Below are 25,283 nucleotides of genomic sequence, written 5' to 3' on the forward strand. Positions count from 1 at the left end.
AGCTCACTCCGCTTTCGTTGAGTAGGCATGCTGGGTATATTCGTTTTTCCATAACCCACCGAACTCCGATATGGATTACAGGATCTTTTCCGTGCGCACTTGGTCTTGTGCTTGCGTGTACACACGAAGGGGATTAAGTCACTAGCAGGTCTGCACATAAGTTGACCTGGGAGATCGGAAAAATCTCCACTCTTAACCCACCAGGCGGCAGTGACCAGGATTCGAACTCACGACCTCTTGATTAGGAGGCTGATGTCTTACCACCACGCCACTGCGCCCGTCCTCCAAATTCTTATATATATCTCTCTGTCTGTCTATGTTTGTCTCTCTGTCTGTCTGTCTGTCTGTCTGTCTGTCCCTTTGTTTAATAAAAGAAGGTTAGAGAAAGCCGAACGTATTTCAGTGCATTAGATTGACTGAATGGTTAATCACGCCTCAGCGTTCTTGTTTTATTTACACTGGCGTATATTCTACGTCACAGCACCTTGATGTCTGCGTCGTGCTCGATGTTGTCGCTGGTCAGCTGAGCCTGGGTCTCCTCCAGCTTAGTTCTCTCCTGCAGCTCCGCGTCGATCTCCAGCTTCTCCGTCTGCAGGCCGTTGACCTGTGACCTCAGCGACTGCACGTGCTCCGTGTGGTCCGACAGCTTCTGCCGTTTGTGCTCCAGCTGGCGGCTTACCGTCTCCCTGTGGTGGAGAGAGTTCTTCATGTATCTTTGTTTTCCAGTGGCTAACAAAGCAACTGGGTTGCATGAAAAAGTCTGAAAGTGACTTATGACTGTAAAAAAACCACAGAAATTATGAGCATGAATCACAAAACTGAAGAAGTCAGCAACAGGCTGATAAAATAATGATGAAGAATTTACCAAAACTGTTTTCCTTTGGTTTGATAATAAAACTGGTCCCAAATTGTACCCCTTGGGCTCACCAAGAAAGTCTGATAATTATGTGCAGTGTTGTTCCCAGGCCTCAGTCTATGGTTATTGACGCATACTCTATCGATCTGATGCATTGATCTGATGCCAGTGCGGTCATTCATCCAATAGTGTTGACATGGAGGTTTCCTGCCAAGCCATAGACCGATGTTAAATAAATAACATTCTTTGTGGGTAAAGATAGATCACATCATTTGAGATGTTCTAACCTTTAGCCTGAGCAAAATGACACTAAAAGTAACACATGGACATTGACTGAATCTAGCATTCACAGGGCAAAAAATCTGGGTGATTTCGTTGAACTTTTAAAAAGCAAGTGTAGTGTAGTCATGGAACAACAGAAAAAAAACTCACAACTTCATCTGAATGTCATCTTTCTCATTGACCACCACCTCCAGCGTTCGGTCAGCATCTGAAAAATGAAAAACATGAATTATGACTGTAGACAGACTTCAATCAATCAATCAATATGAGGCTTATATCGCGCGTATTCAGTGGGTACAGTTCTAAGCGCAGGGATTTTTTTTATTTGATTTTTAAAAAAAAATTGTATGCAATTTATATCGCGCACATATTCAAGGCGCAGGTATTTATTTATGCCGTGTGAGATGGAATTTTTTTTTTTTACACAATACATCACGCATTCACATTGGCCAGCAGATCGCAGCCATTTCGGGGCATATCCTACTTTTCACGGCCTATTATTCCAAGTCACACGGGTATTTTGGTGGACATTTTTTATCTATGCCTATACAATTTTACCAGGAAAGACCCTTTTGTCAATCGTGGGATCTTTAACGTGCACACCCCAATGTAGTGTACACGAAGGGACCTCGGTTTTTCGTCTCATCCGAAAGACTAGCACTTGAACCCACCACCTAGGTTAGGAAAGGGGGGAGAAAATTGCTAACGCCCTGACCCAGGGTCGAACTCGCAACCTCTCGCTTCCGAGCGCAAGTGCGTTACCACTCGGCCACCCAGTCCATTTATGACTGCACAGACAGACTTGAAATTTAACTCCTTCCTCACATTTCCATAGGTTGTTTTTTTTCAACCTGGATCATTTGACTGTGACTGTGATTCATCATAAAGATAAAAAAAACTCAGATAGCTTCCAAAGTTATACCATAATATTCTGTATTACAAATAATGCTAAGTCATTTTGCAAAAGCAAATGCTTTATGAAAAAGCTTAATTTAATGTCGTACAATAGGCAAAGAAAGAGCACTCTTTGAAGGGTATTTCTGTCGAGTTACTCCCCTTGTTAATGTACATGGCGTCACAGAGTGCGCTGGCATTGGTGCCAATAGGTGGCGCTTCTGGACTACTCTGTTTCCATTACCATAGAGAAGCAGCGCCCTGAAGCACATTCACTCACTTTGATTTAATCAACCATACTTGTGGTGTGTTTTAGAGCAAATCGTGCCGTGTGCCCCAGTGGATTCCCCAAATACTTCAGATTCTACAAATTTGCCAGAGCCCTGGCTGAATGTCAATGTCAATATCTGCCACACGACTGATACCGATAATTCCGTTTCTCCAAAGGTGGCCAAGCGACTTACCTCCCCCTGCCAGTTTTCCGGACTGAGCGGCAATTTTCTTGTCCAGCTCTCGCAGCTCCCCCTGGTAGCGGTCCATGAGAACGATGTCCGGCTGCATGTCCTTGCCCATCCCCTCGTCCACCTCTTTCATGGCCAGCTCCTCGCCTTTCTGGATATACACAAATAGCATTGAAAAACAAAAGAAATCTGTACTCACCAATACTTCTTCTTCTTCTTCTTTCATGGGCTCAAACTCCCACGTTCACTCACGTTTTTGCACGAGTGGTTTTTTTTGTGTATGACCGGTTTTACCCCGCCATTCAGGCGCCATACACCGCTTTCGGGGGAAATACTCACCAACACAAAGACAGCACACACAAAACTAAATCAAATTAATATAAAAACAAAAAATTAAAAAGTCAAAACCTGTCTGTAACGACCACCCAGGGGACAAATCCAAAAGTGATTGTTATAGACGGGTGGTAACTATGGAAATGAGAATCTTATAGAAGATAAACTTTGTTGTAGATCCTTTGGGGTGGTCGTAATTAACAGGTGGTTTACATCGAGATATGGTCGCCAGGGCAGGTTCCACTGTAATAGACAGAAAAACTAAAACAAAAGAAAGACGTCACCCCCCCCCCCCCCCCCCCCCCCCCGCAAAAAAAAAAATAAAAAAATAAAAAAACACCACACACACACACACACACAAAACGACAGAAAATCCTTAAACAGAAAAGGTGAAGAAACAAGAAAGTAACACACAGAATATACTGTAAATGTTGCGTGTGTTTCTTTTTTACACCCCCGGTATAGGGGTGTGTATAGGATTCGGTCGATGTGTTTGTTTGTTTGTTACACCCCCGGTATAGGGGTGTGTATAGGATTCGGTCGATGTGTTTGTTTGTTTGTGTGTTTGTGTTCGCATATAGATCTCAAGAATGAACAGACCGATCGTCACCAAACTTGGTGAACAGGTTCTATACATTCCTGAGACGGTCCTTTATACAAAAATTGGGGCCAGTCAAACACACGGTTAGGGAGTTATTGGTGGATTAAGATTCTACAAGGACTTATAGAGGGACATATTAATGGTCAAAGGGAAATAACCTTCTCAGTTGGTGGCAGTGAGAATGGTAAGGACGGGGGTGTTTTTCCTACCTCGGAGGAATTTCTTTTTTTGTTTGTTGTCATCTTTGGACTGCACATTTAACATCCCTCAGAAATTACAGGTATTTTCATTTCACTCTCATTAATACAAGAAGCAAAAGCAGGATTTAATGTTTAAAATACCTTGCAGCAGCATGCACGTCTTACCTCATCGATGAATTCCTTCAGTGTTGCCATCTCCTCAGTGACTTTCTGCAGGCGTTTCTTCAGGTTTGGCAAGTCGCGATCCTGGATTACGGCAAGCTGTGAAAAACATTGAGCCATGAACACCATTTTTTACTGCACTTCACCAAGACAGAAGGGACATAGAAAGCATCAGTATTTACTATATTGCATGCTATCGTAGTGCAGTGTAACCCCCCCTTTTAAGACCTCCACATTTAAAAAAAAATGCGCCTTGAGTCGCCTTCTATATATATGAAGTCTTATATCGCGCGCGTATCTCCAGACTCGGACTCAAGGCGCAGGGATCTATTTATGCCGTGTGAGATGGAATTTTTGACACAATACATCACGCATTCACATCGACCAGCAGATCGCAGCCATTTCGGCGCATATCCTACTTTTCACGGCCTATTATTCCAAGTCACACGGGTATTTTGGTGGACATTTTGTATCTATGCCTATACAATTTTGCCAGGAAAGACCCTTTTGGTGAGATATGTGCGCGTTATAAATTCTTGTATTATTTATTATAAATGAGGTGTTAAAAAAGAATGAGTCTTAAAATGGGAATAAATTTACACAGGTCATGAACAAAAAGTCTGAGAAAACCGGGTCTTACAAGGGAAGGGGTCTAAAAATTGGGTTGTCTGATAAAGGGGGTTTCACTGTATAAAACACACGACGGTAGTATTTGTAATGCTGCTGCAGAGACGAAGCGTTCACTCTATGCAGACTTCCATGTTCAAAGATAAGCAAGTCAGTAACCATAACTCACCGACTCCTTGATTGGTCTGAGCTGCATCATGTTGTCGTAACCTTGCTGGTGCTCCATCAGCTCCTCCTCCGCTCGCTGCAGTTTGGTGGGCACCATGCGCAGCTTGTTTTGCAACTGCCCAAAAGATCAAACAGCCAGGGTCAGCATTTTTAATCACCAAGCAAAATTTCTATTTTATGCAGGCAAGTGTATTTCCTCATCCCTGATATCAGAGCTAATGAACGAATTGGGAAATAACTCAGGTTTGTATGTGTTGTGAAAGTGAATACCCTTGCTTCTAGTGAAACTACACACATGTTACCTGGACACATGTTTCAGCCCCCCCCCCCCCCCCCCCCCCCAGTGATTTGCCTATAATGTCACGTGGGAAAGCTTGACTCCGTAAAAGCAAGATTATCCACTCTCCCACAACCCATAAAAACCCAACAGCTTTATTTTGGGAGTTGGTCTATTGGCGTCTTTACATTTTCACCTACCTTCAAGGATAATACAACTTTTTTCCACAGCCAATAAAAAGCTGACAGTTATTGTGGGAATCCAGCTTACCTCGAGCACCAGTTCTCGCACTTCTTGTTCTGCATCGAACTCGCGGTGACATAAAGGGCAGCATGGGTGGTCTCTCTCCAACTCACGCACGTACTTCTTGAAAAAATGATCCGCCCCCAGCAACGACCCCTTCTGACTGTGCACAGAATGAACAAATATCAAATATAACTGTGGTCATTTCTGCGACTTTGGGCATTGTTGACTGAAGCCTCTGATTGGAGAAAGGCGAGGTTAAAGTTAAACCAAAATGTAAACAAACTTTACTGTGCTCCCTGACTCCCGCTTCAAGCTGAATTTCTAAAAGATCAAGGAAGTATCAGTGAAAGCTCATTGTAAAACAGATGGAAAGTAATGGAAAACAGTCTTGGGATGCACATAACAAATTTGGACCACATGCAGTGACTGTTTTCGCAGAAATGGACACATATGGAATCTCACTGGAAAATAAAAAATCTCTGGTGTGCATGAGTGTGTGAACATTCTCTATTCAACCAAAGCATTACCAAGATTTTGGAATATCTAAGAAATTTCAGCCAAAGAATTCACCCTCCCCTCCCCCTGCAAACTCAAGGGGGATAAATCAACCAAAAGTGTTTTCTCAAGTTCTAACAAAAGCTATGGATACACTTGGTTTGTTAATCGCCCTTCTTTTAGGCAAAACAAAAAAAAAAGGTCTGTTTACAGTAACATAGGCCTAAAAAATAAGGTCGGTAGGTCCGGATTTATTTATTTAATTTTTTTTTTAAACCATATTTTTACGTTATTTTTTTATTTTTATTTTTTCCCCCCCAAATGCCAAAAAAAAGTCTAGGGTCGCGCGAAAAAAATAGGGTCGGTCGGGTTACCGTAAACAGACTATTTTTTTTGTGTGTGCCTTAGACAGCACTTTTGTGAAACTAGTGTGCGTGTGCAAGGGGCATAGACAACAGTTTTGTGAAACTAGTGTGCGTGTGCAAGGGGCATAGACGCCAGTTTTGTGAAACTAGTGTGCGTGTGCAAGGGGCATAGACGCCAGTTTTGTGAAACTAGTGTGCGTGTGCAAGGGGCATAGACGCCAGTTTTGTGAAACTAGTGTGCGTGTGCAAGGGACATAGACAACAGTTTTGTTGGCCTAGTGTGCGTGTGCAAGGGGCATAGACAACAGTTTTGTGAAACTAGTGTGCGTGTGCAAGGGGCATAGACAACAGTTTTGTGAAACTAGTGTGCGTGTGCAAGGGGCATAGACAACAGTTTTGTGAAACTAGTGTGCGTGTGCAAGGGACATAGAGAACAGTTTTGTGAAACTAGTGTGCGTGTGCAAGGGACATAGACAACAGTTTTGTGAAACTAGTGTGCGTGTGCAAGGGACATAGACAACAGTTTTGTTGGCCTAGTGTGCGTGTGCAAGGGACATAGACAACAGTTTTGTTGGCCTAGTGTGCGTGTGCAAGGGACATAGACAACAGTTTTGTTGGCCTAGTGTGCGTGTGCAAGGGACATAGACAACAGTTTTGTTGGCCTAGTGTGCGTGTGCAAGGGACATAGACAACAGTTTTGTTGGCCTAGTGTGCGTGTGCAAGGGACATAGACAACACTTTTGTTGGCCTAGTGTGCGTGTGCAAGGGACATAGACAACACTTTTGTTGGCCTAGTGTGCGTGTGCAAGGGGCATAGACAACAGTTTTGTGAAACTAGTGTGCGTGTGCAAGGGGCATAGACGCCAGTTTTGTGAAACTAGTGTGCGTGTGCAAGGGACATAGACAACAGTTTTGTGAAACTAGTGTGCGTGTGCAAGGGACATAGACAACAGTTTTGTGAAACTAGTGTGCGTGTGCAAGGGACATAGACAACAGTTTTGTTGGCCTAGTGTGCGTGTGCAAGGGACATAGACAACACTTTTGTTGGCCTAGTGTGCGTGTGCAAGGGGCATAGACAACAGTTTTGTGAAACTAGTGTGCGTGTGCAAGGGGCATAGAGAACAGTTTTGTGAAACTAGTGTGCGTGTGCAAGGGGCATAGACAACAGTTTTGTGAAACTAGTGTGCGTGTGCAAGGGGCATAGACAGCAGTTTTGTGAAACTAGTGTGCGTGTGCAAGGGACATAGACAACAGTTTTGTGAAACTAGTGTGCGTGTGCAAGGGGCATAGACGCCAGTTTTGTGAAACTAGTGTGCGTGTGCAAGGGACATAGACAACAGTTTTGTGAAACTAGTGTGCGTGTGCAAGGGACATAGACAACAGTTTTGTGAAACTAGTGTGCGTGTGCAAGGGACATAGACAACAGTTTTGTGAAACTAGTGTGCGTGTGCAAGGGGCATAGACAACAGTTTTGTGAAACTAGTGTGCGTGTGCAAGGGGCATAGACAACAGTTTTGTGAAACTAGTGTGCGTGTGCAAGGGACATAGACAACACTTTTGTTGGCCTAGTGTGCGTGTGCAAGGGGCATAGACGCCAGTTTTGTGAAACTAGTGTGCGTGTGCAAGGGACATAGACAACAGTTTTGTGAAACTAGTGTGCGTGTGCAAGGGACATAGACAACAGTTTTGTGAAACTAGTGTGCGTGTGCAAGGGGCATAGACAACAGTTTTGTGAAACTAGTGTGCGTGTGCAAGGGGCATAGACAACAGTTTTGTGAAACTAGTGTGCGTGTGCAAGGGACATAGACAACAGTTTTGTTGGCCTAGTGTGCGTGTGCAAGGGACATAGACAACAGTTTTGTTGGCCTAGTGTGCGTGTGCAAGGGACATAGACAACAGTTTTGTTGGCCTAGTGTGCGTGTGCAAGGGACATAGACAACACTTTTGTTGGCCTAGTGTGCGTGTGCAAGGGGCATAGACAGCAGTTTTGTTGGCCTAGTGTGCGTGTGCAAGGGACATAGACAACACTTTTGTTGGCCTAGTGTGCGTGTGCAAGGGACATAGACAACACTTTTGTTGGCCTAGTGTGCGTGTGCAAGGGGCATAGACAGCAGTTTTGTTGGCCTAGTGTGCGTGTGCAAGGGACATAGACAACACTTTTGTTGGCCTAGTGTGCGTGTGCAAGGGGCATAGACAACAGTTTTGTTGGCCTAGTGTGCGTGTGCAAGGGACATAGACAACACTTTTGTTGGCCTAGTGTGCGTGTGCAAGGGGCATAGACAACAGTTTTGTTGGCCTAGTGTGCGTGTGCAAGGGGCATAGACAACAGTTTTGTTGGCCTAGTGTGCGTGTGCAAGGGGCATAGACAACAGTTTTGTTGGCCTAGTGTGCGTGTGCAAGGGGCATAGACAACAGTTTTGTTGGCCTAGTGTGCGTGTGCAAGGGACATAGACAACACTTTTGTTGGCCTAGTGTGCGTGTGCAAGGGGCATAGACAACAGTTTTGTTGGCCTAGTGTGCGTGTGCAAGGGACATAGACAACACTTTTGTTGGCCTAGTGTGCGTGTGCAAGGGACATAGACAACAGTTTTGTTGGCCTAGTGTGCGTGTGCAAGGGGCATAGACAACAGTTTTGTTGGCCTAGTGTGCGTGTGCAAGGGGCATAGACAACAGTTTTGTTGGCCTAGTGTGCGTGTGCAAGGGACATAGACAACAGTTTTGTTGGCCTAGTGTGCGTGTGCAAGGGGCATAGACAACAGTTTTGTTGGCCTAGTGTGCGTGTGCAAGGGACATAGAGAACAGTTTTGTTGGCCTAGTGTGCGTGTGCAAGGGGCATAGACAACAGTTTTGTTGGCCTAGTGTGCGTGTGCAAGGGGCATAGACGCCAGTTTTGTGAAACTAGTGTGCGTGTGCAAGGGACATAGACAGCAGTTTTGTGAAACTAGTGTGCGTGTGCAAGGGGCATAGACAACAGTTTTGTTGGCCTAGTGTGCGTGTGCAAGGGGCATAGAGAACAGTTTTGTGAAACTAGTGTGCGTGTGCAAGGGACATAGACAACAGTTTTGTGAAACTAGTGTGCGTGTGCAAGGGGCATAGACAACAGTTTTGTGAAACTAGTGTGCGTGTGCAAGGGACATAGACAACAGTTTTGTGAAACTAGTGTGCGTGTGCAAGGGGCATAGACAACAGTTTTGTGAAACTAGTGTGCGTGTGCAAGGGGCATAGACAACAGTTTTGTGAAACTAGTGTGCGTGTGCAAGGGGCATAGACAACAGTTTTGTGAAACTAGTGTGCGTGTGCAAGGGGCATAGACAAGTTTTGTGAAAGTAGTGTGCGTGTGCAAGGGACATAGACAACAGTTTTGTTGGCCTAGTGTGCGTGTGCAAGGGGCATAGACAACAGTTTTGTTGGCCTAGTGTGCGTGTGCAAGGGGCATAGAGAACAGTTTTGTGAAACTAGTGTGCGTGTGCAAGGGACATAGACAGCAGTTTTGTGAAACTAGTGTGCGTGTGCAAGGGGCATAGACAACAGTTTTGTTGGCCTAGTGTGCGTGTGCAAGGGGCATAGAGAACAGTTTTGTGAAACTAGTGTGCGTGTGCAAGGGGCATAGACAACAGTTTTGTGAAACTAGTGTGCGTGTGCAAGGGGCATAGACAACAGTTTTGTGAAACTAGTGTGCGTGTGCAAGGGACATAGACAACAGTTTTGTGAAACTAGTGTGCGTGTGCAAGGGGCATAGACAACAGTTTTGTGAAACTAGTGTGCGTGTGCAAGGGGCATAGACAACAGTTTTGTGAAACTAGTGTGCGTGTGCAAGGGGCATAGACAACAGTTTTGTGAAACTAGTGTGCGTGTGCAAGGGACATAGACAACAGTTTTGTGAAACTAGTGTGCGTGTGCAAGGGACATAGACAACAGTTTCACTCACTCTTGTGCCTCAGACAGTTTCTGCTGCACGGTCTGGAACCCTTCCTCGTAGTTCTGACTCCCACACACACCGTGGATCCTCTCCACCAACGCTGCAGTTAAAACATTCTTTATTAAAATTGAAGTATTTCCTAAAAAGGTAGATGGGGGCCCGGGTAGCTCAGGTGGTAGAGCACCGGACTTGTGATCGAGAGGTCGCTGGTTCGAATCCGGGCCGGGACGGACACGGGTCAACTTTATGTGCAGACCCAGAGACGGTATCCATCTCCCACCCCCGTGTCACCACAATGGCACGTTAAAGATCTTGGTCATTCTACCATAAGTGCAGATGGCTGATACCACCTAAACACACATACATCAAAAGCCGTGAGGGCGTAAAAACTAAAATCGTATAAACCAATTCATGTCCAATATAGGCAATTAAGACAAGCCCCTTAAATTCATTCATTCAAAAGGTAGATATATTGGAACACCCCTTTTAAACCCCCTCCCCCTTTAAATATCAGACTTTTCCCCTTTCAACACCTTGCTTTTTCAGATTTTCTTTTGTTACCCTCATTAGTAAATTTGCCATCATATTTTAAAGGTCCTTGTCTACATTTTTATACCGAAATCGCCATTTGACCATTAAAATGCAGAGTCTATTATCTACAAATATCAACAATACACCCCCTTTCGATCAGGAAAGACGAAGCCAGTGTAGCCGTTTGAAAATTCATTGTAGTATTCCAGCGTAGTACTCATAGTAGGATATCCTTATTTGGAAAATGCCAAGCGCAAAACTCCTCTCAAATCCCGTGCATTTTGTGCGTTTAAAACAGCACTCCAGTGTCAAACTGTTGCTGCACTTGTTTGGGCGTGGCTATAAGCATAGTGACATGAATTTGATTGGTCAGTATTTTTAGGCAAAGCACATGTTCTCAGCAAACAGAAAACAAAATATTGGAAGCGTGAGTCACGCTACCCAAAAATAAAATCTTTTTTTACATATATTTTTTTTCTATAACTTTTTTACCCATGGTTCATTCATCATCTGACATAACTTTTTAGCGAAATCTAACCATAAGATTATTGAAACAAGTCGCGTAAGGCGAAAATACAACATTTAGTCAAGTAGCTGTCGAACTCACAGAATGAAACTGAACGCAATGCCATTTTTCAGCAAGACCGTATACTCGTAGCATCGTCAGTCCACCGCTCATGGCAAAGGCAGTGAAATTGACAAGAAGAGCGGGGTAGTAGTTGCGCTAAGAAGGATAGCACGCTTTTCTGTACCTCTCTTTGTTTTAGCTTTCTGAGCGTGTTTTTAATCCAAACATATCATATCTATATGTTTTTGGAATCAGGAACCGACAAGGAATAAGATGAAAGTGTTTTTAAATTGATTTCGACAATTTAATTTTGATAATAATTTTTATATTTTTAATTTTCAGAGCTTGTTTTTAATCCAAATATAACATATTTATATGTTTTTGGAATCAGAAAATGATGGAGAATAAGATGAACGTAAATTTGAATCGTTTTATAAATTTGTATTTTTTTTACAATTTTCAGATTTTTAATGACCAAAGTCATTAATTAATTTTTAAGCCACCAAGCTGAAATGCAATACCGAAGTCCGGGCTTTGTCGAAGATTACTTGACCAAAATTTCAACCAATTTGGTTGAAAAATGAGGGCGTGACAGTGCCGCCTCAACTTTCACGAAAAGCCGGATATGACGTCATCAAAGACATTTATCAAAAAAATGAAAAAAAACGTTCGGGGATTTCATACCCAGGAACTCTCATGTCAAATTTCATAAAGATCGGTCCAGTAGTTTAGTCTGAATCGCTCTACACACACACACACATACACACACATACACCACGACCCTCGTCTCGATTCCCCCTCGATGTTAAAACATTTAGTCATAACTTGACTAAATGTAAAAAAGCAAAAATGTAGACGACCACCTTTAAGACCCGCCCTCTCTCCTAATTTTCTTGCATTTTGGTAAGCCTTAAAAAAAGGGTTCCTCTGAATAAAAATCAGAGGACGTGAGAATTTAAAAAGGTTCCGTTAGAAACCAATAGCTCTAATAGTACATGGGGAAAAGTGCTAAATAATTCAGGCCTGCAGATTTAAGAGGGGGGTGAGATGGGTAGGTGGTGGGGGGGGGGGGGGGGGGGGGGGGGGGGGGGGGTTGAGAAAAACCTTAAGTCCCACCCTCCCTTTGTGCCACCGAAGACTGTAAAAGTATTCTCAAAAATCACAACTTAAAACAGTAACTTTTTATTTTCAAAAACAAATTCCTTGCAGATTTTTATTGCAAACTGCCACATGACACAATAACATTTTGAGTGTCATATATTGTATACATCATTTTAAGCACGAAGACAGCTCTTCTGTGTGAAATACACACCAAAATCAGGCACAAAAAAGAAAGAAAGAACAAAAGAGCGAGACATAAAAAGAGAAAGACAGAATTGAAGAGCTAAAGAAAAATAGAGACAATGGAAAGAAGCAATAACTAAGCAAACTTTATACCTCTGACTTCTTCCTCTTTGTCCCTGATCTGTTTGCTGCAGAAAACAAACAAAGTTGATTGTAAAACAGACATAACCATATTCCACTGTTTTAACAATAACAATCATAATAACAATAACAACACTTTATTGTCCATTAAAATGAATACATTAAAACGGAAAACTATCTTTGACGCGTCTTACCTGCCTGTCAACCATTATAAAGTTAACTGGAACAATTTACTCATACAGCGAAAGTTCAAGTCATGTATATGGTCAAGGACTACATCATTTCAACCATAAAATAATACATTAAAGTAAATACCAACCATTCAAATATCCGTCATATATTAAGCAAAATAAATAAATTAAGGCAACACAATAACAAATGAAACACAATCACGTCTTCTTCTTCTTCTTCTGTGTTCATAGGCTGAAACTCCCATGTACACTTCTGTTTTATGCATGAGTGTGTTTTTATGTGTATTACCAAGGACTGGGTGGCCGAGTGGTAAACGCACTTGCCTCGGAAGAGAGAGGTTGCGAGTTCGACCCTGGGTCAGGATGTTAGCAATTTTCTCCCCCCTTTCCTAACCTAGGTGGTGGGTTCAAGTGCTAGTCTTTCGGATGAGACGAAAAACCGAGGTCCCTTCGTGTACACTACATTGGGGTGTGCACGTTAAAGATCCCACGATTGACAAAAGGGTCTTTCCTGGCAAAATTGTATAGGCATAGATACAAATGTCCACCAAATACCCGTGTGACTTGGAATAATAGGCTGTGAAAAGTAAATATTCGCCTTAATTGGCTTGAGATTTACTGGCCGATGTGAATGCATGAAAAATTGAGTAAAAAATTCCATCTCACACGGCAGAAATTAATATGTGAAGCGCTTAGAGAACGTCAAGCGCTATATAAATCTCCCCATACATTACCGCTTTGACCCCACCATTAAGCCATATGGCACTTTCAGGGGATGCATGCTTGGTATTTATTTGTTTCTCCAACCAATCAAACTCTGACATGGATTTCAGGATCTTTTTTGTGCGCACTGTCTTGGTCTTGTGCTTGCGTGTACACACGAAGGGGGATAAGGCACTAGCAGGTCTGCACATAAGTTGACCTGAGATATAAAAAAAATCTCCACCCTCAACCCACCAGCGCGGCCGGGTTTCAAACCCACAACCTTCCGCTTGGGAGGCCATTGCACCCGTCTCCTTTTTTAAATTTGTTTGTTTTAAACTCACTACTCATATGCTATACTTACCTCAGCAGATTTTTCTCCGCTTCTTTCTGCGAGAGTTGATTTTTGGCTTTCTGCAGCTCTGAGGAACATCTCCTGGTGGATTCTGTCTGACGGCTGCACACAAATTAACACTTTCTGATCAAATTCATTTTTCTTTATCTTTTCTTTCTTTTTATTTCCTTTAATTTTTGATCACATGAAATAAACTCAGAAACAAAGGTAAATTCATTAGCAATGAACGAGCACAGATCAATGAACGACCGCTGATCTAAACCCCCTTTTAAATTAATGTTCTTGGCACCAAATGTTAGAAGTGATAAAATATACAGCAACATGATTAACAGAAGAATAATACTAAATAAAAGTTATAATGGTTTTAATAGTCTCTTACAAACATCATACCCATAACATTTCATAGACCCATATTGAGCAAACTTATTTATGCTGCCTGTGGGACAAGGGAACTGATAAAATTCTTAAACAGTTCACATGCACACAGTAAAAGACCACACAATTCATTTACGGCTATTTGTTTTCTGGTCGAGATTTCTTGGGCAAATGTATTTAAAGGATATGTACAAAGAATTTTACTTGGGAACCTTTGCGTACCTATGGCAGTTTTTATAGGGCTATTCATTCATCTCTAAAACATCATTTCTGTTTTGACTGGCTTTGCCTCTTCTTCTTCTTCTTCGTTCGTGGGCTGAAACTCCCACGTACACTCGTGTTTTTTGCACGAGTGGAATTTTACGTGTATGACCGTTTTTTACCCCGCCATTTAGGCAGCCATACGCCGTTTTCGGAGGAAGCATGCTGGGTATTTTCGTGTTTCTATAACCCACCGAACTCTGACATGGATTACAGGATCTTTTTCGTGCGCACTTGGTCTTGTGCTTGCGTGTACACACGGGGGTGTTCGGACACCGAGGAGAGTCTGCACACAAAGTTGACTCTGAGAAATAAATCTCTCGCCGAACGTGGGGACGAACTCACGCTGACAGCGGCCAACTGGATACAAATCCAGCACGCTACCAACTGAGCTACATCCCCGCCGCTTTGCCTCCAAAGGTGATTCTTGTGCCTTGGGCATTAAGTTACATATCGGATATCCTTCACAAAACTTTTTCACATAAATTACCTGATGTACTCCTCCAGTCGTCCCCTAATGTTTGTGGTGGTGGCACTGCCCAGGATATGAGTCAAGGAGTCTTCGTGTTTTGCTTTGCTGAAAAACACATAAACAACGTTGATGATCAATTCTATCCACATTTCCACCCATTCGCAGTCATAAGTCTAAGTAGGACAAAGGAACAAATCTTTCACAATTACCAGTTTACTGTCAAACGTCCCTGCAAAGATGGCAGTACAGCTGTTACATGGCGGAACAATCTTCCTATTTGGATGAACGTTGAGGGGGAAAAACCCTTACACATTTTTTTTTTAAATACAAACAGAAAGATAAGTGTTCTTGAAAGTTTCATCAAAATGCAATGACAAGTAAAAATATAAACTTTCGTCAAGATGCACTGATGATTGAGAAAAGAAAGAGTTTCATGTATATACAACCATAGATAAACAAGAAATTCCTCCGAGGTAGGAAAAACACCCCCGTCCTTACCATTCTCACTGCCACCAACTGAGAAGGTTATTTCCCTTTGACCATTAATATGTCCCTGTATAAGTCCTTGTAGAATCTTAATCCACCAATAACTCCCTAACCGTGTGTTTGACTGGTCCCAATTTTTGTAAGGACCGTCTCAGGAATGTATAGAACCTGTTCACCAAGTTTGGTGACGATCGGTCCGTTCATTCTTGAGATCTATATGCGAACACAAACACACAAACAAACAAACACATCGACCGAATCCTATACACACCCCTATACCGGGGGTGTAATAAAAAACAGAACATGTTCATTGAAAGCAATGACAAATGAATACAGAAGAACCCCCTTTTAATTCCCCCCCCCCCCCCCTCAAAAGTGGGGGTTGTGCCCTATATAACAAAGCGCCTTATAGTCCCGAAAATACGGTAAGTATTATCAATTTATCGAGCCACTCACATTCTGCGGATGTTGTCCTCCTTGGACGTCTTGTCTTTCTTCAGCATGTCAAGCTGCGCTCGAGTGTTCGACTGAAGGTGAAGGCGACTCATCTCGGAGCTGAAAACCATGGCAACCATTCTCATGGTAATGAACAGTGTCATGAATTGTGGTAATGAACAGTGTCATGAATTATGGAAAAGTGTGTGATTAATCAATCAGTGTCATGAACAAACTAATGAGCAGTGTCATGAACAAAAATACTTGTGTTGGCTGTAAAGAACGCTTCCCTTTTGATATCATGCGTGAAGCATGAACAAACACAATACCGTATCATAATGTCATTGAGTTATAAAAATAATCTTCTGTGTAAAACAACCAAACAAACAAACTAAGAAAAAACACGGAACAGCACCAAGAAACAGTACACAAAAGTTTATTGGCCAGGCTTCATTTTCAGGCACAGTCACAGGAAAATGTACCAACAGGAAAGAAAAAGACACATTGTAAGCCACAGGTTTTCAAACAAGCAAAAAACACACAGGCACGCACGCACACACGTACGCACGCACACACAAACACACGCACACACTAACAGAATTATTAGGTCTAATAATCCAATTAAACAAAACAAGCACAGAACAGACATTACTTGAGTTCATTCATCTTAGCGTCCAATTGTTTGCGCTCTCTATCCAGTTGAGTGATGTCCCTTTTCAGTTCATCCACGTTAACGGTGCTTTCCGCAACAGAAAGATCCCGCTCCTGAATATGGAGGAAACAAAATTATGAACTTGAATTCACAGAAATGTTCCTTTCTTTTTGTAAGGACAGTAAAGTCTTTGAGTCTTGAAAGCAATGATCATCATAAGTAGTGAATATAATGAATACTATAAATATAAAAATAGATCAAAGTCTTGCTAGATTCCTTTACAGCTTACACACAACTTCATAACTTGGAACAACAAACACAACAGAATGATTGATGCCATTTCTTCAACAAAGATTTTTTTAGATTTTCTGTTGATATCCCTTGTAAGTTTACCTCCCTTTAAAGACCAGATTTCCTACGATTTTTAGGTCTTAATGCGGGGGGTTCACCTGTACTGACATTTCTTCAATAACCTCAAAATTAAAACGAGCTGTGGTGGCATGATAGAAGGATAAAAGAAAAATCTGTAGTGTTGTTATCAAGCAAAATTCTCACAGCATTTTTGAGTTCCTGCTTCAGGTTGTCTAGACGTCCTGCCGACGCCTCCATGTGACTCAGCTTCTGTTTGATCTGACGTATCTCGGCCTTGTTCTTGTCCTGAAATCATCATCATCTTCATCCAGCTCTTCCTTTTAAATCTGCCAAGTACCTTTCCCTTGATAAGAATTACATCTTTCTTACTCTCAGATGATAGCACAGCTAGTATAGCAGCAAAAACTGAAAGACATCCTCCTCAATTATACAAAACTACTAATCACAACCATATACAGTGGAGTCCGGGTACAACGAATCTCAAGGGAGATACATTTTAGTTCGTTATATCAGCAATTCGCTGTAGAGTTTTCAACCCTAAATGGCCTTAAGACAAGTTTTCCCACTCACCTTCAAATGATCGTCCCATCGATCTTTCCTTGGAGAGTACAATCTCTGAAAACCCCATCTAGACTAACTAAATCTATCTTCAAAGTGAAGTATTGGACATGCCTGTGAAAAGTAAGCTTGATTCATGCTACATGCACCCTTATATTTGTGTTGAGAGACGGATTTTCGACGAAATCGATGCAACAATTTCAGTGCAAGGGAGGTAACTCTTGTTACTCGAAAGCACAAGTATTGATGACGTCATGTGATTAGTGCTTCCGCTCCTTCGTAAATCCTCGCACAAACACGAAAATAAAGCCATGAACGGTGAAAGTTGCAAATATAAGTTACGCTGCTCAGAACTGGCACACTTCTCCACTGTACACTCCAATTTGGAGATCATATCCAAGTCACAGACATCGCTGCACTTTGCCTGCAAGTAGCGACGTAGGGTATTGGCAGCAACACGTGCTTCTGTGGCAGTCATAGCTCAGCACAGTCATAGCTCAGCAGCTGATTGGAATAGTGAAAACACAGCGGCGGTGGCTGTTCCATGCACCTTCCGCTGTTTGTTCAGAGTTCGCTCATCACGCGATGTGCACTTGTGTTTGTGTATTTTTGTGTATTTTTGTCTTTGGAGACAATTATTGACATCAGTTCGTTGTAGCCTTGTGACTTTTAGAGACAAAACGGCTCTGGGGCGATGAAAACGTGTTTGTTAAAAGAGGGGTTCGTTATGCAAATGAGTTCAAAAGGTTCGATGTAGCCGGAAAGTAACAAGTAAGAAATAGAAGGCTGTCTGCCGGGAAATCAATGGCAGTTTGTTAAAAGAGGGATTTCTTTATACCCAGGTTCGTTATAGCTGGATTCCACTGTAATTATAACTCTGTGTCGTAAACTAACAACAAGAAAACCTAGTGCAAACAATCAAACAGTCTGGGCGGGGATGTAGCTCAGTCGGTAGCGCGCTGGATTTGTATCCAGTTGGCCGCTGTCAGCGTGAGTTCGTCCCCACGTTCGGCGAGAGATTTATTTCTCAGAGTCAACTTTGTGTGCAGACTCTCCTCGGTGTCCGAACACCCCCGTGTGTACACGCAAGCACAAGACCAAGTGCGCACGAAAAAGATCCTGTAATCCATGTCAGAGTTCGGTGGGTTATAGAAACACGAAAATACCCAGCATGCTTCCTCCGAAAACGGCGTATGGCTGCCTAAATGGCGGGGTAAAAAACAGTCATACACGTAAAATTCCACTCGTGCCAATAACACGAGTGTACGTGGGAGTTTCAGCCCACGAACGCAGAAGAAGAAGAAGAAGAAGAAGAAACAGTCTCCATTCTTGGCGCTCACCATCTGCTCCTTCTTGTAGCGCTGCGTCTGCTCCAGCTGTGTCTTCTTGTCCCGGGCCGCGTCCATCCTCTGCTGCAGGGCTTGCTCTTGCTTCTCAAAGTCTGCCTGTTGGTGGGTATTCACATAAAGTTAACAACCAACAGACATAAGACATAAGACATAAGACTTTATTTCAACCATGTGCAGTACACTAGGGACATGTTTTGGCCAGAGTACAATCAATCAATCCATACACGCCCTTCCAAACATCGCTTGCAATCTCAGTCACACACACGCATTCATTCCCCACACAAAACCCACAACAGCACACACGCATAAGCATGCTCCTCCTTAACAAAACGTGTTTAACCATCACTTGTACATATGCGTAAAATAAACAGTATAGAAGTATCAGTAAGAAATTTGTATGTATCAGACATCAGTTATGACGACAATAACTAAAATCACAAATCCTTAATAATTTTAAGACCAAAACATTTATTACAATACTACACTGGGTAGGTGAAGCACAAGCATTCATGGAAAATAACCACCATGTCATTAAGTCAACCAGGAATGTTTGCGGCTGAGGTCCATGGTAACCGTAATCTTCTAGTGCGCATGCCATAAACGTCATAGACAGGGTTTACACAAATAGAGCGTCTATTTATGGAACACCATGACATCCTTAAACACACTGGTCAAAGACAGTCATCTGGCTTCAGTCCTTCCATTTTTAAAGAAGATCAATATTTCTAACAAGACACTTCCGTCCACCACCCAATCTCCACAGGTTCTGCATCTTACTTACAATTAGTGCAAATTCTGACCAACAACCAATGTCAGTCAGATTCCCTCATCCCCCGAAAACGAAGTATGACTGCCTAAATGACCATACACGTCAAAGCCCACTTATACAAAATAAAAAGTGCATATGTGGGACTTGCAGCCCATGAATGAAGAATAAGATTTCCTGATAAGTAAAAAACGACATCACTGACCTTTACCGTCCTAATTTCCTGATAAGTAAAAAACGACATCACTGACCTTTACCGTCCTAATTTCCTGATAAGTAAAAAACGACATCACTGACCTTTACCGTCCTAATTTCCTGATAAGTAAAAAACGACATCACTGACCTTTACCGTCCTAATTTCCTCCATCATGGTTTCCGTTTTCTGCCGGACTTTGTCCAGAAACGTCCTGTACCTTTCTTCCGTGATGGCGCCCCTGTCAAAACCTGTCACATTATGATTATAACGATAGTAATAATTATGACACAAATTCTACTACAGGTCTAAGGACCTTAGAGTACTGGAAATAAAAATTACAAAATACTTACACAGAAAAAAGAATTCTGTTTACAAAGCAAATACAATGTACAAGCATATCAAAGCAAAACATCAATTGAGTCAGTATCATTTAACAACAGAAAAATAACAATACTCACACACACACATTCAAAACCCAATTTGGCAATTATAATAAAATTATGCGCTTTTGAGCATTTTGGTGTGAAAGGCAGAGTCTTGCAAGCAAATTCAACAAATAAAATGTCATAATCTGTACATTAAATTAACTACACACACAGGCCTCAAAACACAGCACAAACCTTCGAAACCAAACTCCACAGAAAGCTTTCTGATGGTTGCATCTCGCCTCCGGATGTTATCCTCATGAACCTAGACCAGCAGAAAGAAAACTTAAAGCATTGAAAAATTATATTTAAAAAAACCCATACCTGCTGCTAATCAAACAGAAAAGAATTTTAGGTGATGAACCCCCCCCCCCCCCCCCCCCCCCCCCCCACCATACTTTTACGTTATAAAAACCACTTTAAAAACCATTAACTAATAATGTCTACCTATAACTTGCCCCTTTCTTGTCAGGACTCATGCCAATAGACGAATTCCGGATTTGTATAGGTTGCTAAAGAGTTATTTCTATTCAAAACGGTGAAGCACGCTTTCCCACGTCATATTACACGCCACTCACTAGTTAGCGGCTATTCTTCACAGGTGTAAACTTTCCATGCCTCGAAGAGAAACAATTCTTTCACAATTCATACAAACCTGACAGAGTTATTTCCAAGCAATGTCTATTTAAAATCGATGGGCTAAAACCAGAACCAATTACCTCCAAATAACATGTTTTGCAACTTTATAGTTATTTGACTTATGGTAACATGATTCTCACTTTCTGTGAAGGATTCTTGAAAATCTTGCATAATTGCGTATTTATAAGTCATAATTTGTTCTGGCTCCAAGCATTTCTCCTGCTCATCTTGGAAGCAGAACCCTCTAACTCCATCCAGGTTGGAAGCAGAACGTGCTAAGTTCAGTTTAGTCTGTTCTGCTACTGAGGCCTGTGGGGAAAGGGGAGTGTTTCACTGCGAGCCAGATGCAGCCATCGTCACCTGACCTCTTCTGCTTGCTGTGTCACAGTCACTTTTCCTGTTTTCAGCGCAGCCAGATAAGCGCACATTCGCGGTAGTGGTATCTGGTCTTGACCCTTTCTGTGTGGTGTAGGATTTCCTCCAGCACACAGAATAGTGTAACTAGCAGTAGTAGAGTCTGCTGTCGACAGAAAAAGGAATTTGATAGACTGTGGGAACTAAAACAGGTCAGTGACACCTGTCAAGTGTCAGTATCCGAATTCCTGACTCCGGATGTACAGGGTTTAAACACAATTAACTTTCCTGTGATAAAGAGTGTATGAAGAATGAATTAGGAAAGATTGCAGTCCCTTGATATTGAGGGAGGAGGGTGGTAATAAGGGGGTTGGGGCCGGGGAGGGGGGTTGGTGGTAAAGTGGGTGCAAGGGGGTGGGGTGGGGTGGGGGGGGGGGGGGGGATGTGCTAAACTGACAAAAGGATGGTCCACTTTCTGAAAACACTTGAACAGAGAACAGCTCTCTGCCATTTTTACATCTGCTGTACAGTCAATTTGGCTGTTGCTCGAGTCAGGACACAGATTCAAGTGAGTATCTTCATGTATTATGTTTTCCCCCATTTGAACAGACCATAAAAGCTGAAATTCAGATTCCTTTTTAAAATATATAGGGGATTAACCTTCTGATTCAGTCTAAATCCTGTATCTGCAAACTGATTCCTAGCTTTTTGTGTTTTGTTTTCCTAATTGTAAAACACAGGCAGGTAAATGTGTTTGTTTCAGCGTGAATGTTCTTGCGCGCGTGTGTGTTTGTTTGTGTCAGTGTGTGTTTGTGTGTGACGGTGTGTGCATGTGCTCATGCCTTAATGTTGTAGTGTATCCATGCAGCTCTTTAGTGTTTGTTAAAAAATTAAAAAATGTAAGTGAGTGTTTACAGTATTTGTGTATGCTTGTAAAGATGGATAAATGAATGATTTGGTTGATGGATTTTGTCAGTTTAATTGACTCTAATATATTTTGTTATTCAGAGGTTATCACAATGTCAAACTGATGAGCATGAGTGGTCAGAGTGTAATCAAGTACTAATGTTTCATTTGTTTGTGTGAATAGAAACACGAAAATTATCCAAAGTTTTAACGCAGAAGCGATAATACGGAGGCAATTACCTTTTTTTATAATTATCGGTTAATAATTTTAAAATAGAAGTACATGTAGTAATTGCCTGTTCAAAGGAGATAACATTCATAGTATCCATGTCTTTTGCAGACGCTGTTTGAAAGGAGATGAATCATCAGGCCGTCCAGGCAAGTAAGAAGCACCATGCATTTCAGGAGACTGTCCTTCGGATTCACGGATTACGGTTGCATAATCTCCTTTCTGCCAATGCTAAAAGTGAAACCTGATGACTTTGATGCGTCTCCATTGGCAAAATCTACCCCAAAATATGACGATTGTGCTGTTTCTTCAATCGAAGATCCTTTTGAGAACATGGTGAATGGGGGTTATCCTCCTGTTCGAGTCATGCATCAACTCCAATACTTGCTGATTGTGATTCCACCCCTCAAAAATGAATCAAGCTACCCAACTCCTGTACATCTTTCTCCTGTGTGTGCTTCCACAGTTTCTGTTACCCTGTAGGTGTATTCACATCAGCTTGTAGTATATATGTCAGACACTGCTCCCGGTTAAGGTGAAACTACCACAGCATCTCTTCCATCTGTTTATGGAACCCCAACAAAGAAAATTCTGTCATCGATGAAGGAAGCATCCTATGTGACACCTCATGAGAAGAAGTTCAGCCGAACTTAAAGACTCTGCAACCCGGGACTACGGGAAAAGGTGTGTTCGAAAAGCGAAGACACTCAGAGATGAATTTTACACAGGAATGACTGGACAAACGGCTAAGACAAAAGCAGTACAGGAGGTCGACTGTTAAAAGTGCAAAATGTGTATTATTTATTTCGACCTTTCTGCACAACATTTTTGTGAAGAGGAAAGTACAACAAAAGGTAAGAATGCCAATTTGTTTTCTTGATAATGAACAGAGCATGCAGTCAGGATCTAAAGCTCGTGATTTTGTTACCATTTGCATTGTGTGGTTAAAATGCGCCTTCAGCCTTGTGTTTATTCGTTTGTTTGCTTGCTTGTTTGCTGCTTTGTTCGTTTGGTTTGTTGTTAGTGTTATTGGGTTTGTAGTTTTTGTGCGTAACGCAAAACGATATGAGCTGATACAACATAAGATTACCGTTGGGATTTCTTGAAAAACACAATAAAAAAAAAAAGTGTAATGATTTCAGAGAGAGTTTTGTGTGTGTGTGTGGGTTTTTTTCGCTATGAAAAGTACCGGCAATTTAATTTTTATTTATGCGTGTTGCGTTCATTAATAGGCCACACAATGAATGAATACATGAGTCCTTGATGATAATTTTGCAAGTGACTTGACATTTGTTTGTTTATGACGGTAATAAACTTTGAAAAACGATTTGAACTAATGTACAGTATAAGCTTTGCTTGGAAGCAGAACATGCTATGTGTGAGGAGGCTGCTTCTGACTGCTGTAGCACAGGCCACAGTGGGGTCTGTGTGGAAGTCAGAAGCAGCTATGGTGCACTGGGCTTTTCTAGCTCCAGAACTGAGAAAAGAGCAGGAGTGTATTCTGGAAGCAGAACAAATTATACCTTTTTTGCATATGAAAAAGTTGTTCAATTAAATTGATTACTAGTGTGCATGACCAGTGTTACCTCTAAGTCAAGTGTGTAAAATATGAGGGCTACAATCCTGTGTTTACTATTTGTTATAAGGGGTTGAAATCTTCAAGTGGCCATTTCTCAAAATGGTGGAAATCCAGTTAGATGGTTCTGGTTTTAACCCATCGAAATAATATCTATGTGCATAAACACCGTGACTGTGACAGAAATAAATAAAAGAAGAACAAATAAATAAAGAAAGTGAAGTTGCTCACGGCAGCCTCTTGTTCCAGTTTGCCCACTTCCAGCAGCAAGCCGCTCTTCTCCCGATCCAGCGTGTTCAGTTTCTGTGCCAGGTCCTCGCCACGATGCTCAAACTATGAACACACAGTGTAGGCAAAATTACTGATCTTTATTCCACCTCACTGACGCGGTCTTGGAGGAACTCCAACAGTTTCAATCTGTGTAAAATGTCATATTTGGGTCAAAAATACAAATAACGTATAATAACCATGGGTAGGGAGACGGGCGCAGTGGCGTGGTGGTAAGACGTCGGCCTCCTAATCGGGAGGTCGTGAGTTCGAATCCCGGTCGCTGCCGCCTGGTGGGTTAAGAGTGGAGATTTTTCCGATCTCCCAGGTCAACTTATGTGCAGACCTGCCAGTGACTTAACTCCCTTCGTGTGTACACGCAAGCATAAGACCAAGTGCGCACGGAAAAGATCCTGTAATCCATGTCAGAGTTCGGTGGGTTATAGAAACACGAAAATACCCAGCATGCTTCCTCCGAAAGCGGCGTATGGCTGCCTAAAGGGCGGGGTAAAAACGGTCGTACACGTAAAAATCCACTCGTGCTAAAAACATGAGTCAACGTGGGAGTCTAAGCCCATGAACGAAGAAGAAGAAGACCATGGGTAGGTGAGACCTGCTAGCTCGCTGGGTAGAGCACTGGACTTGTGATCCTAGGGTCATGGGTTCGAATCCCGGCCAGAATGGACACATGTCGACTTTATTGGCAGACTCAGACGGTATCAAAAGTGCTTTTTTCTCTCTCCCACACACATGCACGCACGCACGAACACACGCACACACACACACACTACAATAAAATACTTGCATACCTGACTCAGATTACTCCTGTGATCCTGAACTTTGTCTGCAAACTCTGACAGCAATTTCTCCAACTCCTCTGTCGGGCCTGAGACAAGTGTAAACACAATTATTTATTCAAAAGGTTTGACCTCAAATTGGAGTGTGTGTGTGTGTGTGTGTGTGTGTGTGTAAAGGGGGGGGGGGGGGGGTTGTGTGCACATGTAACTGGAAAATATACTAAATAACTGCAATACTGTAAATACTATAACAATGTATGTGTTTGTTCTGACAAAACCATTCTTGATCTTAGGACTATGTCCGGTCAGGAATAAAAGCTGGTTCTCGTGTATGACTGTAAGTAAGTGTTGGTTACAGTGCTCTGGAGAACAAGGAACATATGAGCTTGCGGCGATCATCCTTTTTTGAGGATGAAAGTCGTTTGTGCATTTCAATGCTTGTTATTCTTTCAGGTGCCGGGATACTCGTTCCGCATAACTCTTACTTACTCTATTACTTATGTCTTTCTT

General features: G+C 42.2%; 1 protein-coding gene across 2 annotated transcripts in view; it reads right to left on the reverse strand.

Annotated features, from left to right (window-relative positions):
* The window catches only part of LOC138968254 (DNA repair protein RAD50-like), a 57,481-nt gene that overhangs the window by 21,357 nt on the left and 10,841 nt on the right, over positions 1–25,283 (reverse strand). For both annotated transcript variants that reach the window (XM_070340816.1, XM_070340818.1), the window contains exons 10-27: positions 24,786–24,862; positions 23,941–24,042; positions 20,201–20,270; positions 19,728–19,828; positions 18,610–18,714; positions 16,895–16,996; positions 16,340–16,452; positions 15,709–15,807; positions 14,785–14,871; positions 13,668–13,760; positions 12,423–12,457; positions 9,896–9,986; positions 5,132–5,267; positions 4,586–4,699; positions 3,793–3,888; positions 2,497–2,644; positions 1,289–1,346; positions 485–686 (exon numbers count right to left, since the gene is read on the reverse strand). In XM_070340816.1, the coding sequence (XP_070196917.1) occupies positions 485–686; positions 1,289–1,346; positions 2,497–2,644; positions 3,793–3,888; positions 4,586–4,699; positions 5,132–5,267; positions 9,896–9,986; positions 12,423–12,457; positions 13,668–13,760; positions 14,785–14,871; positions 15,709–15,807; positions 16,340–16,452; positions 16,895–16,996; positions 18,610–18,714; positions 19,728–19,828; positions 20,201–20,270; positions 23,941–24,042; positions 24,786–24,862 (1,829 nt within the window). The remainder of the gene's footprint in view (positions 1–484; positions 687–1,288; positions 1,347–2,496; positions 2,645–3,792; positions 3,889–4,585; positions 4,700–5,131; positions 5,268–9,895; positions 9,987–12,422; positions 12,458–13,667; positions 13,761–14,784; positions 14,872–15,708; positions 15,808–16,339; positions 16,453–16,894; positions 16,997–18,609; positions 18,715–19,727; positions 19,829–20,200; positions 20,271–23,940; positions 24,043–24,785; positions 24,863–25,283) is intronic.

This window comes from Littorina saxatilis, linkage group LG6 (genome assembly GCF_037325665.1).
Source record: "Littorina saxatilis isolate snail1 linkage group LG6, US_GU_Lsax_2.0, whole genome shotgun sequence".
In the NCBI taxonomy this organism is placed as follows: Eukaryota; Metazoa; Mollusca; class Gastropoda; order Littorinimorpha; family Littorinidae; genus Littorina; species Littorina saxatilis.